Source organism: Petromyzon marinus, chromosome 18, assembly GCF_048934315.1.
Source record: "Petromyzon marinus isolate PM22_M1 ecotype Great Lakes invasive population chromosome 18, UKy_Petmar_22M1.pri1.0, whole genome shotgun sequence".
Classification (NCBI taxonomy): domain Eukaryota; kingdom Metazoa; phylum Chordata; class Hyperoartia; order Petromyzontiformes; family Petromyzontidae; genus Petromyzon; species Petromyzon marinus.
This window is the reverse complement of record NC_133684.1, coordinates 3,414,705-3,435,165: the sequence shown is the minus strand read 5'-3', so window position 1 is coordinate 3,435,165 and position 20,461 is coordinate 3,414,705. Positions and strand designations below refer to the sequence as shown.

General features: G+C 50.1%; 1 protein-coding gene across 2 annotated transcripts in view; it reads left to right on the top strand.

Annotated features, from left to right (window-relative positions):
• Window positions 1–5,404: 5,404 nt before the first annotated feature.
• FLT1 (fms related receptor tyrosine kinase 1) overlaps window positions 5,405–20,461 on the top strand; it is an 81,596-nt gene continuing 66,539 nt past the window's right edge. Inside the window, exon 1 of one of the 2 annotated variants that reach the window (XM_032956517.2) lies at window positions 5,405–6,367. In XM_032956517.2, the coding sequence (XP_032812408.2) occupies window positions 6,295–6,367 (73 nt within the window). In that variant the 5' untranslated portion in view covers window positions 5,405–6,294. The remainder of the gene's footprint in view (window positions 6,368–20,461) is intronic. The other variant, XM_032956518.2, reaches the window with a different exon arrangement.

Genomic DNA, 20,461 nt, shown 5'->3' with positions numbered 1-20,461 from the left:
GAGATCTCGGAAGATGTAAGAGGAGAATATTGAGTCCGGATAGTCCATGGACGGGCCACCCGTCAATGCCTCACAGGTGACAGGCCGCGGGTGCTACTGCTGCGGGAAGCATAGAGGAGTTCAGCAACATCCATTGTTGTACTGCACTTCTATGCACCAGTGTCTGTGCTCCACGCCCGTCACGCACCCGCACTGCCCACCTTGGTGAGGTGTGGTCAAGCAACCCCCCCCCCCCCCCCCCCCCTTGACCAACGCGGCTTGTAGGAGACTCCTTATGCAGCAGTTTGATTGACAAGGACATCTGTATAGGCTGACACGAGACTTATGAAGGTCAGCACGCGTAGACTCGAACGTCAACTCGCAACTGCCGGTTGCATTTGGCTTTGCCTAATTAGTGCATGGACACGTCCACTGGCCCACACACAGTTGGCGCTCGCGTCAACTTCACCGGCATCTCTCAGATGTGTGTCGTCATTATTATCGAATGTCCATGATCGCAGTGTCCAATCTGTAAATTAAAAATAGGGGGGCGGGGGAGGGGGGCTGGTAGAATAATTAAATTAACGCTTGAATCTGCTTCAGTGAAATGCCACTGGTCGATGAGTATAGTCAAACGCAACCGGCCGGCCTTGAGTAGAGAGTCGACAGAGACCTACCGAGGCAGGAAGTTTCTCTTGTTGCTCTTGTTGTTCTTGTTGTTCGCAGGCATCTGCTAATGCACCGGTCCCCAACATGATTGGCATCAGGGACCGGTTTCACGGACCGGTGGGGGGGGGTTCATCATTGGGTCTTTCCCTCTTTTCAAAGAATCTCTCCAGCGACGTTTGTTTTTTACTCATTGTGGCTACTAGGGGTTAGAGCTTGTGGGCTTTATACCAACACTGTGACTGAGACAAGTGCGCAGCGCGGGAAAGAGGCGCGGACGGAAGTGGTAAATAGTAAAATAATTGGCGGGCCACGCGCGGGTTCACCGCCCTCACCTCCTGCTGCTGTGCGGCCCGGTTCCTAACAGGCCACGGACCGGTACCGGACCGCGGTCCGGGGGTTGGGGACCCCTGTTCTAATGCACCGGTCCTTGCGATGGGCACATCATCAGCCGCGTACTCGTCACTGCCAAACCTACCCCCCCCCCTCTCTCTGTGCCGACTTCAACCAATCGCTCAAATCGTCAGTGTGCCAGGGCCAGAGCCGTCGGGCTCGTGTGCCCGTAATTAGACCAAGCAGAACGGGCTGCGCTCGCGGGCCTCTCTCGCCGTCCCGCGGTCCCGAGTCAGCTGGTTGTAAACTCCGCATTCGCACTCTTTAAACTGGAGCAAGGTGCACGTGGCTTCTAAGTCATAGCCATTAGTGAATTATTTTGATGGGTGGTCCACCCGGGCAGATTCGATCTGAAATGAATATCTAATCCACGGGAAACGAATGTCTGTTTTCTCCGGATTATAAGACGCACCCCCATACCCTCCTCTGTCAATTAAATCAAAGGTTGGGTTGGGTCTCCTAATCCGGTCGGGCTGAGTGAGTGCCGCTGCCGCTGCTGCTGCTGCCACCAGATCCGTGTTCATCTGTTGACACGCGGCACAAGTCTTGTGTGTTTTTCCGGAGCGTCTTATAATTAGGAGAATTACGGTAAGTGTACTGCCCATACCAGCACGATCATTTACGGGGAGTCCCGTGTCAAGAAGCGCCTCGACCACCACAGTCATGTTCTGCCTGCGACACGAAGGCTTGCGAGCGGTAAGCCGATATTGCTGCGTTTTTTGTCGAATGTATAGCTTTGCAAAGTGTAATTCGATTCGGCCGCGGCAGTTATTTTTTGCACAAGAAGGGCGCATTTTGGTAAATCTGCTCAATAACACGGCAGGCAAAGTAGAACGCAAACATTTAAATAACAAAAAAATAAAGTAAAAATAAACTATGCGTTCCACAGAGCGAAAGCAAACACCGTGTACCGTGGAAAAACATAAATTTATTGAACAAAATTGTCAAATCGTTTGATATGATTTCAGAACAGCACTCCGGGATAGTGGAATTCTGGGGAGCGGTGGGTGGTGCAGTGGTTAGTACAGTTGCGCTATGAACCTAAGCTAACCGACTTCAATTCTTAACCATGGCCAACATCACTGACGAATGATATCTGAACGAGTATTGGCCCTTAGCGCTCCATCCCACCCCACCCCCTCCTTCTCTGTTCACTAACCCGCACTGACCAGCATGGTGAAGTATGGTCAAACAATCCTCATCAGCAACATGGAGTGGGAAAGTCTTCATCCAGCAGTGGCTTGACAGAGGCTGCAAGTATTTGTTTTATTATAGTGTAAGTGCGAATCACTTATTTCACTGCGACTGTGATTCTCAAAATCACTGCTCAGTCACACATTTATCAGTATTCACGACCATATTGCTGCGTATAAGAAGAAGAAGAAAACAACGTAGCCATATTAAATATGCAGGTATGTAGTACAAAATATTGGACATATATAAAAAAAACAATCGAGAAAAAACAAACACGTGTATGGAATATTTAAAAAAGTCAGCCTTTATTAAATTCTAAACACGGCCAGAGATGCGTTCCGCTGTGAGCACAAAGGGAGACCCTGGCCGCTGCTTCGTTCCAATCTATTTAATATTTCATTTGCCCCCCACCCCTCTTTTGTTTTGCGAGAAACCGACACAGAGAGCGCTGAAAAGATCAGTCGATAGGTCATCAGCAGGACTCTCGTTTTGTCATCTCCTCGGAGGGACTTACTAGAGAGGAGAGACTGAAGAGAGAGGGAGAGAGAGAGAAACCGCGACCTCCAATTTGTCTGCGCCTCCATGAATCGGGGTCGTGTCGCTGTCTCAAGCGCCCATTTATCGCTTTCGTCTCGCTTGTCCTCATTGACTCTCACCGATCCATCACGCTCCGACACACGGGGGTGGCGCTCGCGCAAGCACTGCGGTCACGGCATACCTCTCAATCCACCCCTGCCCCCCCCCCCTCCTCCTCCTCTTGCCCCTGCCGGAGTCCGGTGGCATCCACGACCCCTTTCCGAGGAGGCCACGCGGCCCCCTCCACCCCCCGGTATCGAATTGGCCCGGTAAGGGCTGCTGCTGCTGCCGCTGTGAGTCTGTGCCAAGCTCCACTGCGATCGTGGGAACGCGGCATCGTGGGGCCCTGTGGAGTTGGAGTCTCCAGGGGCCGACGAGAGAGTCGGGGACGAAGAGGCAGATTTGCTTTCTGGCCACCAATCCCGCTCACCTGACCGCCCACGGGAAAAATGCGCCGCATCTACCATGGTGTCTCCCCTGAGCCTTGCTGAGCAATGCAGAATCCGTTCAGCCACGCGCTGTCGAGTGTAAAGGCATCTGCGGATTGTCTGCCATTGCGTAAAGCGTGGGCGCTCCCAACTCTGAAAGGAGTTGAGGCGGTGCGGTAAACAGTGAAATATCATAAGACGCCCTTGAGGATAGATGTCATCCTCCCAAACAGTGGCTATTTATAAAGCATGATTTAATAGCGTTGCATGCTTTGGGGGTTTAGCCTTAGTTAGCAGCAAACAATGTATGTGTATTATTATTGTTGTTGTTGTTGTTCTAAGCGTCACCCTGTTTACGAAGATACACTTATTTCGTATTTGAATGCGGGTTAAACATAACCGTGGAGCGGTGGCGCAGTGGTTAGCGCACCCGTGCCGTGAATCCAGAATTTTGAGCGGAGTTTGATTCCGTACCTGGCCATGGCGAAAATCAATTGTCAGTGGATATTTGAACCGGATCCTTGCCCTTCCCCAGCCCTTGGCCGGCTCGTACCGACCCAGCGTGGTGAGAGGTCAAAAAACCGCTACGATCGACGCGGCGTGGGGAGGCCTTCATCCAGCCATGGCTTGACAAACGGCTATAAATCATTACGAATATAACTATTGTATTATAAGAACACGTTCGCACAAACAATTGTTTGAACATCGTTCCCCCCCCACCCCACCACCCCCTTATTAATTTTTAAATGCATCACAGTTCCATCTCTGCAAAGAAAACAAACTATGAATATACAATGAACCCCTGATTGATGACAAACAACTTGAAATCGGTCTTCCTTGCAGAGACGCTGGATCTCTGAAGTCATCTTCGTGCGGAGCCGCGGCAGATCCACACGCGGTTTCATGCCTGATCGCAATGTGTACAACCCGACGCACCAGGCACATTGACATTAAGAGCCACCCCACGGCTTAGATGTTTAATCTGTCCGAAGCCACTGAGCGATCAGACCTTGTATTGATACTAGAACGGGTAAAACCCCTGTTCGGCTTACGCCCGACCAAGGCGTAGCAATGTGCAAGCTGTCCACCCTCTTTGTTAACTGTGCAAAGTTAATGTCAGGCACTTTGTCAATCCAGCGCTGAATTAAAGGTCTTCACGGAGCCGTGTCATTCGCGTTGCTTGTTTTGTCCATACTTCGCCACGCTGGTCACATGTAGGTTGGGGGGATGGGGGGGGGGGGCAAAGGTCGGAGGGGCAGGCGGGACACAGAACCGTTTCAGATGTGGGTTGTGTACGCGTGTCCAACTTCTTTCGTACCACCGTACGTAGTACAACCGCGCTAATGTGGAGGGGGCGGTTTTTGGTAAGGAATCGAACGCACGTGGTGTTCAGTGACCGCTACCACTGTGTCACCGTCAGCGCCGCGCTTTCATTTGCTCGGTCGACGTTAGTTCTCGAGCAGCCTAGAAATCTAGTGTCTCACTTAAGTAAGCACTTCCCTGTGTGCAAATCTACATCGTGAACAAGAAAACAAAATACTGCAAAAAAGTACACGGTAATCCCGTGTGTGGCAATGTTGGCGATTTCCCCCAATGCATTTGCTTTCTCAATAACCCAGAATGAAATCTACGTTTGCAATCGATAGGGAACCGTTATATCACTTGTGCCGATTCAATTAACGATGTCACCTGACCTTGTTGAAGTCCACGTCATCATCAGCATGCTTCATCACACTCCTCCTCATCATAACTACCCTACTTACGACTTTTCGTCATCCCCATTGTAGCAGCCATCGGCAACATCATCTCCCTCCCCCCTCCTCCTCCGCCTCCTCGTAGTCAGAACCATTGTCCTCCTTATCATCGTTATAAGCCTCACAATCATCGACACCACCAATCCCTCCTCCACCACCACCACCACCACAAATCATGCATCATGTACGCATCACACATCGCGCTGTGTGAGTGAGTATGCGCCTTGGGTGTGCCCGGAGGGGGGGGGAGGGTATGGGGGGGGGGGGGCTCTCTGGCTCTCCGCTACGGGAGGAGGAGGAGGAGGAAGGGGGGGGGGGGGGTCTGTGCCGAGACGTTCTGGCAGCGCGGCGGAGGCTCCATTGGTTGCTGAGCGCAGTGCGCAGCAGGGGGGGAGGCGGAGCGGCGTGTCGGTGAAAATCGTCGGGCGGAGAGACTCTGAGCGCATTGCTCGGTGGACGCCCTCGCATCCACCACCCCTCCGGGATCATCGCTCTCCCCTCCTCCCTCCCCACCCTCCACTACCCAGCCGAACTTGCTGCGCTACTAACCCCCCCCCACCACCGCTTCCTCCGGCTGCTACCGCCGCACGGGAACCTGTGGAGGGAGGCAGCGCCCTGTTGGCCACCCGTTGTCATCTCGTTGCGAGCCCCGCGCGTGTAACCAGCGCAATACCCCTCCCTCCCTCGTCTTCTCCGCCTTGTGCGTGTTTGTATCGCCATCGTCCTCCCGTGCCGCTCTAAAACATCGATCAGCTCAAGAGAAGTTTCAGCCACCGGCGGCAGCGGTCGGCTCTCGCGGAGGAGCCACGCGGAGCCGTCCGTCTGTCTCTGTCCGTCTCTCTGTCTCATCTCTGTCTCTCTCTGTCTCTCTCTGTCTCTCTCTCTGTCTCTCTCTCTGTCTCATCTCTGTCTCTCTCTCTCTGTCTCTCTCTGTCTCTCTCTGTCTCTCTCTGTCTCTCTCTCTGTCTCTCTCTCTGTCTCTCTCTCTGTCTCTCACTCTGTCTCTGTCTCTCTCTGTCTCTCTCTGTATCTCTCTCTGTCTCTCTCTCTGTCTCTCTCTGTCTCATCTCTCTGTCTCATCTCTCTGTCTCATCTCTCTGTCTCTGTCTTTCTCTGTCTCTCTCTGTCTCTCTCTGTCTCTTTCTGTCTCTGTCTCTCTCTGTCTCTCTCTGTCTCATCTCTCTCGCTGTCTCTCTCTCTGTCTCATCTCTCTGTCTCATCTCTCTGTCTCATCTTTCTGTCTCTGTCTCTCTCTGTCTCTCTCTCTGTCTCTCTCTGTCTCATCTCTCCACCGTCTAGCGAGGATGGAGTCGAGCCGCGCCACCGGCGTTGGCGCGGTGCTCCTGCCCTTGGCGCTGCTGGCGATGTGTGGAACAGGTGAGTGTCGAGCAAGCGGTGGGTCGGAGCTCGAGCGAATGGGAACAGTCGCGAGTCGCGTCGGTCACCATCGGGGTGGGGGTGGGGGGTGGGGGTCTCACCGCGGCAGCGGCCTCGCCGGCACGGCTTGGTTCGCACGCGCTGGGGTTTAAACAGACGTCAATGTCACGGTGCCGTGGCGAGCACGAGCGTAGACCGATGGAGATTGTCGATGTCCCTTGGAGTGACGTATCTGACGAATGTTAGCTTTCGAATCCGTGTTCATGGATGCGATGTGATTTACGTATTCTTGTATAGCTCGTGCATGGAATTAGCGGAATTCGCCTGCGGTTTTCATTTTACACCGGTTATGTAAATTGAGTGTTAATGAGAGTCATTCAGTGCCCGTATGTCAATCCACTGTTGCCTGAAGGCATCCCTCCCCTCCGTGTCGGGATTGTTCGCCACTGACGTTATCCGTGGCCGAGAATCAAACTCAGATGGTCGGGGTGAGAGCGCGGTCATGGTTTTCGCGCACGGCGTTCGTGGCTCCGCTACGTCGACACGTAACATCGGTTTGAGATGACGTGTGATGGTACGGCGCTCTGGTGTATGGAGCGCTGCATCAAAGCACACATCGTTATCAGCAGCGATGTCAGTGAAACGCGTGTAGCTGCGTGTCGATAAATCACGGCATTGGCAATTATTGTATCATATCAAGCATGGGGGTATAGAGCGGAGGTCCATTGGTGATCGCACTGCGTTCTGAACCGAGGCGCACGAGTTCAAATCCCAGCCAGGGCTTACGCATTACGCGGCGAGTCAAAGCGTGTGAGCTCCCGCTCACCCCACCTTCAACTGGTGGTGAAGTATGGTCGCACAACCCCTCCCCACGACCACCGACAAGGCGCCGAAAGGGGATTTTGTCCGTTGCATCAGTGTATTGACACATATCTGAAAGCTTCTACTATCATTAGTAGTATTACTCTACTACTATTTGAACAGTGAGTTCTTAACCTTTGCTGCAGCCTTTGCACCCCTTTGGTTTTGAATCGTAAACAAACCAAAAAATGGACAATGTTAATAAACACATGGGATTTGATTGAACAAAGTAGTTGTACGTACATGCCCCGTGCTTAATTTGAGTCTCGATGATTTACCCTTCTAAACAAACCTGGCCGCGTCTCGCACCCACAGGGGGTGCAGTGTGCACCCCAGATTAAGAGCCGCCGCTCAAAGTTCCGTGATTGCGAGCCACTACACCTCTTCGGAGCAATAGTTTAACGGGAAAGAGAACCAATACACCTCTTCAGAGCAATAGTTTAACGGAAAAGAGAACCGAGTTCTGAACGAGTTGCAGCTTTTTTTTTTTTTGCACAAGAACCGCGTCTCGTTCGCAGCCTGGTGACACGGTGCGGTCCACCCAATCGTAAATGATAACTTTGGGCCGGGGGGCCTAATAGGGAGTGAAATGAACACGAACGCTCGTGTGTCGAGGCGGTGGTGGTGCTGGTGGGCGGGAGGCGATGGCGTCACGTTGAATGGGAAAAGCGTCGCAACCCGGGCAGCGTCGAGGCTGAGCCTCGCGCTTTCGCCCTTGCCGTCTGCTTCTTATGGGAGAGGCGCGTTCAGCTCGCGAAATGTACAGCCCATTGTCAATCCCCCGCCGGGCGAAGTGTCTCCCTCGGCCGCGTGGGTTATGGAGGTTTGCTCCAGTATACTTCTTCTCGAAGGCCGGAACGGGCTGAGATATCATTCACCACCGATGTTAGCCGTGGCGAGGGAATCAAACTCAGTTTCGCTGGAATCCGTGACGTGAACGCGGTCCTCTGATCATTGCGCCACCGCTTCGCCGGTGGAACCTATCCAAGGCAACACATCAACAGAGGCCAGTTTTTATTTTATTTTGTCTGGCGTTCGAAATGAGAAAGCAGCATGGCTCGAATTGTGTTGACAAATGTTGCGAGCTATTCCCCGGAATCCGAGGCAGTAGCTGTGTGGAGTCGTCCGCTTGTTCCTCCAGAGTGCTGGAATACGCTGAGGGCTCGGCAGGCTTGACCTGCTTCTATAAAACATAGTTTATTCATAATAAAGGTTTTTGGGTTAGATCGCGTTTATTTATAAATGTGTCGTAACCCTCCACCACCCGACACGGCCAATCAGCAAAAAAAGTGTCACGTTGACAAAAGACAAATAATTCACTACTTTTGTCAACGTGACACTTTTTTTGCTGATTGGCCGTGTCGGGTGGTGGAGGGTTACGACACATTTATAAATAAACGCGATCTAACCCAAAAACCTTTATTATGAATAATATTGGTCGCGAAAGCCTACGTGTTAAACTGAAAACATAGTTTAGTTGTTTTTGTACATTTGTAAAGTGATGTGATCACTTTTCCTATACTTTGCACTGCTATCGCGTTTCTTGTATTGTTTGTTGTAACGTTCTAACCAGCCCCTACTGGACATCTGTGATATAAAAAAGAGCTTTGTAGCTTATCGGATTCCTGCGGTATAAATAAATATTCTGATGAGCGCCTGTGCATATCGGGCAGCCATCAGTGATACGTGCCTGTCGGATTGCACCTCACAGCGTGCACACAGACAGACGACTGTCGCACAAGATACCGTGTCAATTACAAGGATGTATTCCCCCCACCCCCACACTTCCCCCATAAGTGTCCCTTCCCTTGCGCGCCTCTCGTCAGACGCCTTGCGACTCCTATGCGAGAGACGCGAATGAGTGACGCACCACGCGCTCCAGCTGTTGTCGAGGCTCAGAGCAGAGGGACTCGTTGTGACGACTGCGTCGGATGCTGCACGCCTTGTGATGGTTAAACACACAGCTCCCCCCCCCCCCCGCCAAAACCAAACGGAGCTCGCCCGCTCGATGCCATCTCCCGGCACGCACGTTGAAACAATGTGGCAAGTGCCTTTAAACGCCCCGCGCCTGCACGCCCACAGAGCCCATCCCGTCCTCCCCGAGCCTCTGCTATGTCGAGCCATGGAGCAGTGCAAATGTGTTCGCTATTCCACAGTTAGCCGGTCGGCAAGTCACGTGCAGTGGGGTTAAAGAACATCTCTCGCCACCGTGGAGCGCCGTGGTGGAGAAATCTCAAATACTTCGCGGGATATACGGGAGGGTCATGGGTTCGATCCCGACCCCTGACGCCTGCTGTATATTTGGAGTTTGCGTGTTCTCCTCGTGGTCGCGTGGATTTTTCTCCGGGTCCTTCGGTTTCTCCCCCCCACCTCACCCCCACACACATTTAGAAACGTGCGTTTAAGAGTTATTGGCTGCAATAAATGTCCACATGATAAACCACTTCGTTGAGCTACTATGTGTGATGGCCAGGTCGCTTCTTAAAAAAATAGCTATTTAGCTCAGTGGGCCTTATTCGCAAAAATAAATAAAAAATAGTTCAGTTGCAGCCCAGGTCTCGTTCCTGGTCATGCTTAACAGGCGATGGCGAATGGTCTCTGAATGTGCACCAAAGAGGAGGACTAACATGAGTACCTGCTGCGTTTCGGCCAATATCACTGCGGGAGAGACAAAGGTGGTCGTTCTGGTGGAGGCCCTTTCGACAGCAGTGGCACGAACAATCAATCTTGGAGGGTGGTGGGGGCTGCACTTTTGCCGTGCAGCTGGAATCCTACAATCATCGCTTTTGTTGTGACTATCAGGTTCCTTATTTTCCTAGGTGACCAATCATTTACAGAGGTATGACTGGGAACGGTGTACGTGCTTCCAAGGTCGATAAGTTCGTGTATCACCACATCGCAATCCAGTCGAGCAGTTTTTTTACATATATAATTGCAGCCCCACCCCCACCACCTCCTTTGGCAAGGCACTGCTGGATGTAACCCTGGGCCACGCTGTGTCTGTAATGCAGTGCCGGATGAAGATAGTGCGGGGCCTGGAGCATTTGTTGTTATAAAGGGGTCCTAAAAAAACAAAACACGTAAATATTAAAGCACAAATTTTTAACTCACATAGTAAAGTAATTGTATTTTTTTATTTGCTGTACAGCCAGATAATACGACAAATCGCTCACCTTAAACACCCAGTCGTTCATAAAAGTTGAAGGCGGTATAGTACTATAGTAATAGAGCAAGTGCAGAATCACCTAACCGGAATTGATAGCTTGAAAGCATTTGAGCGCGGGGCCCTTGAAAGTTCGGGGCCCGTAGCTACTACACATGTAGCTACTATATATGTAGAAGCTACTTTTACTACTAGGACAATCCGGTACTGCTGTAATAGTGTGTGTGTGTGGGGGTGTTGTTTGACCATACCTTACCACGGTAGTCAGCGTCCATTGGCGGAGCTGGCTTACTTGAAGAGAAGCGTCATCATTCCGCATGAAGTCGACGGCCTGCTTGGGTGGGCCTGCTCTCTCTCGTCGTGCACCACGAGTCGCCCGTTCAGTCGCGACAGAGACGGGACAAAGGGTAGACCAGGTACACGCGCGAATGTGAGCGCAGACCTTTTGGTAATCCACTGCTGGATGAGACCCTGCCCCCCTCCCCCCGTTGTCCCTCTACCATGCTGAGCGGGCCTTTGGAGATATTTGAACATACTTCACCGCACTGATCGGCGTGGGTTTGCGAAGGCAAGCAATGGGGAGAAGGCAGCGCCGTTGAAGCATATGTGTACAGTACAACAGTGGGATTTTTTTTTGCTGCACGTCCCAACAACGTGGCCTCGCAACCCCTATATGACAACTTGTGCATAAGGCAGGTCACCGACCGCGAACGCTATCCAACCCAGGCTCAAACCCCTGCTTGGCTTCCCAAATCTGTCTAAAATCGGGCGCGCATTGCGGATGATGAGCTGACACGCGCCTCGCAATTCCGAGCAGGCAGAGGAGCGCCCGGGTTCATTGTTTACGGATTAGTTGAGCGGCGGTGATACGGACGGTAATGGCGTAGCCCTGAATTTACGGTAGTGGTGCTAAAGGATGATTCCCTTGCAGTGGGGGGGGGGGGGCACAGCGGAGGGCATGGATTCATGAGGAGCGGCTGAGTGCTGCCGTGGACTGAAATGATTCGGCATGGTGGCAGTAAAACACTCGGCGCTGAGGGAGCGGCGCGTGCACGGCGCTTTCATCCCGGCGTTTGATTTTTTAAAAAAAAGTTTTTAGCCTCGGAGGTCAACGCTGCCAACAATACAAATGAGCCGCGCGCACTCCGAGAGGAGGCGGCTGTGGTGGTGGACGACGACGAGGACAAGGAGGAGGAGGAGGAGGCAACTACCATAGGTCAGGGAAAGCAAACGAGCGGAACCTTATATCGACACGTGCGCCGCTGTCGAGCTCAGAGGCAAAGGACAAGTGTAAGGGGCTGGTTTCGAATCGTCAGCCGTGGTCAATCCACTGCTGGATGAAAGCCTTCCACGAGCAGCCGCCACGCCCCTGATCGCCGTAATGCGACGTTAGTAATCCACTTGTTGGGGCTCCTTACACACGCGCTGATTTCATTGCTTCATCTTCACGCGTCTGCGCTCCCGCGTGTGTACGCAGCGTTAAATGTGCTCACCTATTAGCCGCCCCTAACTCTCAAATGATTCCATTACTGGGATAAACACCGCGTAGTAATCGGAGTGTGATGGGGAGTGAAGCGGTGGAGCAGTGGGTAGCGCAATGTGCCACGAACCCCGCAAACCGAGTTCGATTCCCGGCTTCTTCTGCCATCTGTGGCAAGCGATGTGTGAATCGGTCCTGGGCCTCCCACTTCACTAAGCCGCACTCACCAGCGTGGTGAAGTATGGTCAGAACATCCCTTTGAATCACGCGGCACAGAGAGGCCTTGATCCAGCGGTATATTGACAAAAGGAGACACATTTATATTTGTTTATTACTTTTAAATTCATGCCCCCTCGAAATGTAATGCATTGTCGCTATTTTTGGGTCACAATTAGAATCAAGAATCGATTCTTCAAAATTCCAACAAAAAACCCCCCATGGTGAATGAGAATAGGTTTTCTCCTTTTTTCTGGCAACAAAACAGCTGTGTTGGGATGTTAAAACACCAAACTGAAACCTTTTACAAGGAATCATGTCTGCATTAACCACAATAATTGTGGTCTGAATGCAAATAAAACGCATACTCTGATAATATATGCATTGTCTTTGAAACTGATTGGTCCACACCAGAGACAGCTTTCTTTTGAGCCTCGTCTCAAAACGGCGAATGTAGCGGCATGTAGTGGCTGGGCACGTGCACCATCATGCTTGATTCGACCTGTAGTAACAGATGCATTCATGATTACGCACCCGTGCTGAATTTGATATCCAAGCCCTTGCACAGCATGTGGTCAAGGCGAGTGCGTCTGTGCGGTTGTGATAGGAGAGAGCGCTGCGAGAAAACCACAAATATCCTCACACAGCCTACACTCTAATCAGGGTCAGACACCGACATTTCCCAGACCACGTGTTGAAGTTATATCGCAATAGGAATTGCAAGACATTGCTGCAGAGCCCCATTTTGTCATTCCGCTGCTGTATCAATGCCTCCCCACGCCGTCGTTGGGGTTGCTGTGTCCATACGTCACTGGTTAGTTGCGGGTCAGTGAAGGATGTGGCAGGACCGGTTCAGTGTATCGCTGGTCACTCGTTTCAGCCGCGGGTGGGAATCACACTCAGGTCGTCGGGGTTCATAGCGCAGTGCGCTAACCATTGCCCCGGATAGGTCAAGTAAGTAACTTAACCTAGGTTAAGTGAGTAACTCAGAATCTTTATTCATCAACCTGTGTATAGTGATATAGCACTCATCATCGTCGCCAAATGTTGCATTATTGTGCCTAAATCTCACAAAAAGGGACCGATTTGGTGATTTGTTATGCTGAATCAAATCTTCGAAATCGCAAACCAGAAAAACAAACCCACCTACCACAAGTGCATGCAGGGGATTCTATGAATTTCGTGGAAGGATAGGGTAAACAAATATATGTGGATGTTCGGAATAAACCGTGACAAATAAAGTGTTTAGAGGTTTTCTGGAAGAAGGTGGCTTCTGCAGTGGGAATACGTGTGCAGTGCAGGGCATAAGTACGTGCGTAAGTTGATTTCTTTTCGCACCGTACACGTAGTTAACCGCGCAAATCGGAGGTGCCGAGACGGCAAAAACGTGCCGGTGATGAGACTGTGAAGAGTGGCTCCTGAAGGAGGTGTTGACTTTGCGACACCCCAGTGTTAACGATGACACGATGAGATCGAGGCTCGGAAATCGGGAGTCGACTTCACGTCAATTATAAGATGCGGCAGAAGGAAGGAAGTGACGGCTGGTTTGTGGTGGCATGGACCCGAACTAGTAGCTGTGAATGGCATTTTGATCGTGAATTAAAACTCGACACCCATGACGTCTTATGTAATTTGGAACAGAGTATTTGCGTAGGATCCGAGATGCCGCGTGTCTGATCACCTGAACGCCCACGTGTCTCTTGCCTCGTGTTTGAATATGGCCTACGTGCTCCGAAGAGCGTACACACACGGTTGATTGTTGATGGCGGGGATCATAGAAGCTGACAAGTGCGTGGCTGGGAGTGGTTAAAAGGGATCTTTCCGCTTGGGAAGATGCGTGTCCTGGGATATTCCACCAGGGCATCCGATCCTGGAAACGAGAGGTTAACTGTTTAATTGTTTTGGTGTGTGCGCGCCGTCTGCCTGATGGCCGTATGCACGAACGCACGCGCGCGCGCACGCACGTGCGTGTTATTAAGCAAATGCTAGTAGGCATCTATTGAGGCCAGCGTGGTGTGGCTCACTAACAGTACTTGTCACGTCTTATGTGCCTCAATAAGAGATCATTGTGTGCGTTGATGCCCAGTGGGAAGAGGTAGCACGTAGCACCACGACAGTGAACAAGGAGCTCCACGGTGGCGAGATGTTAGCAACCTCGCCTGGTATACAGGAGGAGGAGGAGGTCGTGGGTCCTATCTCGGCCCTGTCGTCTGTATATTTGGAGTTTGCGTGTCTCTCTCACCGTGGATTTTCCTCCGAGTCCTCTGGCTTTTCCCTCCACATTTATAATCAACGTGCGTTTAACACTATTTGGCTGCTTTACATTTACACACGACGATAAGCCACTTCGCTGAGGTCTCTTCTGAAACAAGAGTTACGTAGCTCAGTGGGCCTCACCCGCAAAAAAATTAAAAAATCGTTCAGTTGCAGCTCAGGTTTTGTGCCTGGTCATGCTTGACAGGCGATGGCGAATGGCCTCTGAATGTGCACCGGGCGTCCCTCCGTTGAGGACACAGCTTAAAGTGAGAACCTGCTGCGTTTCGGGCAATATCACCGTGGGAGAGACAAAGGTGGTCGGCAATGGTCGGTGCTTGCCACGTTGATTCCCTTGTGTGCAAGAGCTTCGGTCGTTTATAGATGCTCGCTGACAACACACGTTTCGAACAGTGAATAGCCTTTGTACGTATGTTGAACATCTTTCACACCGTACGTATCTTAAAACAAAAATTAATACCTGTTGTGGGCGCGTTGGTGCGCCGTAGATGCAGCAACAAAACGAATGCATTTGTAAATTATGGCATCAGACGAGAGAGCAACAGGCACAAACGCAAGCCCCTACTTCCCGGCCCTAATTCGGTCTTTGTAGTTGGACCATTCCGGGGCTGCCGAAGGGAAATGGACAGAGGTCGACAAGAAGCAGTCGTGGGGGCAACGCAAAGAAACTCCCAATTACACGGGGCATTCCAATTACACGGGGCGGCGGGGGGGGGATTGGGCGTTTGAAGTGGCGGCGATGGCGGAGGGCCGAGATAAGCCATCGCAGAGCCACATGTGGCATCGGCAGTCGTCTCGCACGCGATCGATGCTTTTCACAGTAAGTGGGACGCTAGGCCGGTCCCACTTTCGCCCCCCGCCACCGCGTTCATGAATTCGGCTCGCTCTGAAGTGTCTTGGAAAGTAACCGTTACTCTAATAATCTTCATCATGATCACCTCAAGTGTTAGTTCGTAGCTGGCGGACAGTTACTTGAGATAATGGTTTATTCCACATCATCAGTGGAGGTTTTTTTACCTGGGATGGAGATCAGAAAAGTTGAATAATTCAACGTTGGCGAAAGTGTGTACCGTGAGCGTGTATCTGTGCGTTATGTGATCAGTGTGTAAACATCGCCACTGGGGAGACAAAGGCGGCCGGACGTGGTACTGGCCACCCACCCCTTCGTGTACCATTCCGGCCTTTTTAGGTACTCGCTAACAGCACTTGCCCCAACAGTCTGTTAAGGTTACATGGGGGGGTCTTTGTGTTTGGTGTTAGCTTGCAGAAAGGTGGCGTGGCGGTTAATATACTCATCCAGTTGGCAATCGACCCCTCCTCTATGTTTCATCGGCCTAAATTGATTACTCCCTGAAGTGCGGTCAAACAATAATTAGGGTGACAAAGGCGACCAGGTTAAGCGTGGTGATGGTCACGCCACCCTATGGTGATGGTCACGCCACCCTATGGTGATGGTCACGCCACCCTATGGTGATGGTCACGCCACCCTATGGTGATGATCACGCCACCCTATGGTGATGGTCACGCCACCCTATGGTGATGGTCACGCCACCCTATGCTTTTGAATGCTGTTCCGGTCTGAATAGGTGCTCATTAACAGCAGTCGCGCCGAGAGAGAGAGAGTGAGTGCGTGCGTGCGTGTGTGATTAAATCACTGGCAAGCGATATGGAAGTAAAGTAAACTCTCCTGACAGATGGAGATGAGTGGGGTGAAATCAGGCGAGTTAAAATAAATAAATTAAAGCGATGCCGCTCTGACGCGGTTCATGCTCCTATCGCTCAACTTACGCAGGCTAAACTCACGGGGGGGGGGGGGGGCTCTCTCTTAGATGGTGGGACCACGTCAAAGCGTGCATTAGTGTGTGCCTCCTGGAAGAAAACAAAAAAAGGCCACGTGGGGAAAATGAATGTCAGATAAAGGACGCAGAAGATGCATGGGCTGTGGTGTGAGGGGCTTGGCTCGAAGGACGGATTTACGGTTCCCATACGGACGCAGCCACTCTGCATCGGCGATCCATTCTCACAGCTCCTCTTCCTACGAAGCCGGCCACGCCTCAATGTGCAACAATTCCAAACCTGCTGCAGCCCAAAAAAACAATCGAGGGCGAATTGAATCTCATTAAACTTTCTGGATCATTGTTGTAATAAAAATAAAAAAACAAGACACAGAGATTCCCTCCTAGAGCCATGCAGCCTGTTGGAGTGAGTGCTGTTAGCGAGCGCCTACTAATGCTGGCACGGCATACGAGGGGTCGTGTTTTTAGCACCACGCCCTGTGGCTGGGAATCGAGCTGAGGGGGCGAGAGATTCAGTAGCACGGTGCACTAACCACTGCGCCACCGTTTTCTGCCTTGAAAAAATAAAACACAAACAACGCTAGCCTGTTTGGGTGGCCAAAATCCCAAAGAGTACAATTCACTCCCCGGCAAAAAAAAATATATAAAAACATGAATAAACTGTAACAAATTCCCCCCCTTAGATTTGTCTTTGACTCCTAGTAAGTGAAACACATTTAACAATGAAAGTTAATCTTTGCCTGCAATGCCATACACTATTTCTAATCTTTGTGAGCAAGAGACCTAGAGATAAAGGTGCAGCCCTGTAAATGCTTGCTCACGCCCCTGCTGCCAGAAGGGCCTATGCCACCAGAAAGCTCCTCCAGAGGAGGGGATTTTGGCCTAATCTTCCTCACTGGTCAGATGTTTTGGAAGAAGTGGAAGTTTCCACACTTTACTCCACCGACCACAACCTCCCGATCAACTCAGTCGGGGAGTCCCCACGCAAACTGTTGGGTGGATAGAGGCGGTAGAGCGACGGGTGAGAGGGGATGTAACAACTTGCCCCATTGTTTCAACTGCCCCATTGTTGAAACCGCCCTATCGTTTTCAACTGCCACGCCTGGAGATGGAGATATGTTAACTACCTCGCCTGGTATAGAGGCGGTCGTGGGTTCAATCTCGACCCAAACGACAGTATTTGGAGTTTGCATGTCTCTCTTCCCGTGGTCAAGTGGATTTTTCTCCGGATCCTCAGGTTTTTTCCTCCACATTTTGAATCAACATCATGCGTTTACAGTATTTGGCTGCTATGCATTTCTACGTGAATAGCCGCTTCGTTGGGCTATCATGTGTGGCCAGGTAGCTTCAGAAAAAAGAGCAACATAGCTCGGCGGGCCTTACTTGGTAAAATAAAAAAAGTTTAGTTGAGTCTGAGTTAGATTGCATGCCCATGTTGCACACTCGAAATGAAGGACGTGGGTAGGTACTCCAAATCGAGGGCAAACACATTTATTGTGGTTAATCTGTAAGATGCAACAGCACGTGGTGTCACACACAGCAATCGCCGTTAACCACGTGACTGGTGTACACGTCCGGTTAATCATTAACCCTGCCACCCCCCCCCCCACAGGCCCAACTCAGTCATCACATGCTGGTGTACACACGTGCATTGATGTACTGCACAGCACATCAGGACTAATTCAAAGAGTGGTCCATTCCTAATGTGCCACACCCAGCATGCTCACCATTACACCACGGCACCATCCCTTGAGATCACGGACACAAATGAACGGTGTAGCCATCTTCATCTCCCTCTTCATTTCTGATTCATCACTTCGTGATGTCAGCTCGTACCGGCTGCCGATCCACTCGAGTGTCTTTAATCGGAGATTAAAGTGCGTCATGGACATACAATGCAGTCGCTGAAATCCCGAGTAGTCTTGTGTCGTTTTCATTGTTTTTTTTTCTATTACACTGTTCGGTATTTAATCATCTAATCCACTGGGTTGTTTTACTTGTACGATGGTACTGTGTGTCTCGATGTAGACGGCTAGTCGCCTGGTGAAATATAAAATGACGGGCTGTTGTACAGGCTGTTGTTTTTTGTGAGTTCAAATGCCTAACGTTCAAAAGAAGAGCGCCATTTCCTACACGCGTTCCTTACCTGCCTGCAGATAAGTTTCAATCATTGTCACGACTGCCAGCGGCGATTCGGATGTTTAAACAAACGAACTCATTCATATCGCGGTGAATGGAGCAACATTTACTGTCTGGAGTGGATTTCACGCAAACCCATTAAAGCACAAGATACATTAATAGGAAAAAAAACTAATTATTACACAGGTGATAATGATGCATGTCGTGTGAGCTTAAGAATCGATTTCAATCCGATTCATCAATGCATTGCTACACCGCTAATGTGTGGCATGGGTCATCATTCACGCGGCTTATACAAGAGCTTGTATCCTTGGCACCTGTGTAAGAAAAATAACAATTTCCTGTCACGAAAGACGGCGTGGGATGTTCTCGATTTATGAAAGTGTTTCTTTTCGTGCCAAAGATTGAGAACAAGTTGTTGAAACCCTGGGGCAAGGTTCCTCCGTGTTGATTCAGGACATAGTTGAACTACAGGAAGGTATGACATTTCAGCCGTGGGTTGCCGAACGTCGCAATGTGATTTAAAACACCTAGAAATCGTGATTCTAAATTCCCATAATAATAATAAAAGCAAGATACCATTGTAAGTTATTTAAGTCAAGTAAATTGATAAAATATAACTTGATATTGCAATTTAATAATTTCTCATGGAGTTATATTTTTCCACGTCATCTCGTAGACTGGAGAAAGCCACACGGTATCGAAATGTTAACTACCTCGCCTGGTATGCAGGAGCTAGTGGGTTCGATCCCGACCCTGACGCCTGCTGCTGTATATTTGGAAGTTTGCGTGTCTCTCTCCCCGTGGTCGTGCGGATTTTTCTTCGGGTACCTCCGGTTTTCCCCTCCACATTTAGAATCAACGTCACGCGTTTTAAGTATTTGATTGCTTTGTCGAGCTATCATTTGTGGCCAGGTCGCTCCTGAAATAGAGCTATATAGCTCAGTGGGCCTCACCTTGCAAAATTAAAATTAAATAGTTTTAGAATCGCAGCCACAGCTAGACGTGTACTGGAAGTGGTGTGCTGGGAGGAGACATATTTCCAGGGTCCTTGAACCAGGCAGACTCAGATTAAATGAAGCCCTACCCTCAACCAAATTTGGAAAAATAAAACACACGCGAGAAACGTTTGTTCTGGAATGTTCCTATTTTTATAGATGTGTTGGGTTATCACACCTCTATTGGCTTTACTACTGGTTTATTAACATTGAATTAAAAACGAATTTTGGCATCGATATGAATATGCACATATCCTTTATTTAAACCGTGCGAGATCCAACTAAAACCAAACTTCAGCATAAATCATATACATATTGACATTCAACAATGAACATATAAAACCACCAGCAGCCACACCTTTTTACTAACGACACCGTGATTTAACAATGCAGAGTCATGCAGTATACACTTTAAATTAGTACATGTGTTTCTGCAGAGATGCATCTTAGTCGTGTGTGAGCCACGGCCAACATCAGTAGCGTGTGATATCTGAAACGGGTCCTGTTCCCATTACTACCAACTCACACTGACCAGTGTGGGGAAGTATGGTCAAACATTCCCCATGACTGTCATTGTTTTACATTTAGACAATGGCAGTGAATCTATCAACATAAGTGAAAACAAAATTGCTTGGTTCTTCTGTTACCACCTTACACTTTTTTTTGCATTACAGTAATGGATTCTTGAATCAATCTGTGCGGAGCTTTGAGTGTTATCCCATTGAGTGTGGCATCGTGGCCACGTGAATGCAATGCAGGACTGGACTCAACAGAGCGCAGTCACAGAGAGAGCCGCTCATTTCAGTTCACGTGAGACCCGTTACTCTACAACCAGGGGAAGGCCCATTTAGATAAATAATCGGCCCATATTTGTAAGGGAGACGTCTACAAGGGAACAACCAACGGTCGCGCAACACGTTAAACAAGATGCTGTTTTAAAACAGCATAATAATAAAAAGTTAATCCCTTGCCAATCCACAGCTTTGAAGAAGTAATTCCCACACCATGCCTGTGACGTGGTTTTGTTTTTACCATACTTCACCACGCTGGTCGCTGAAGGTTGAAAACAAGTCTTGGTTGTTGGGGGGGTGCAGGACTGGTTTTGATTAACCAAACTCTGGCAATGGAACTCAGGTGGTTGGGTTCCTAACGCAGCATGGGAGCCAC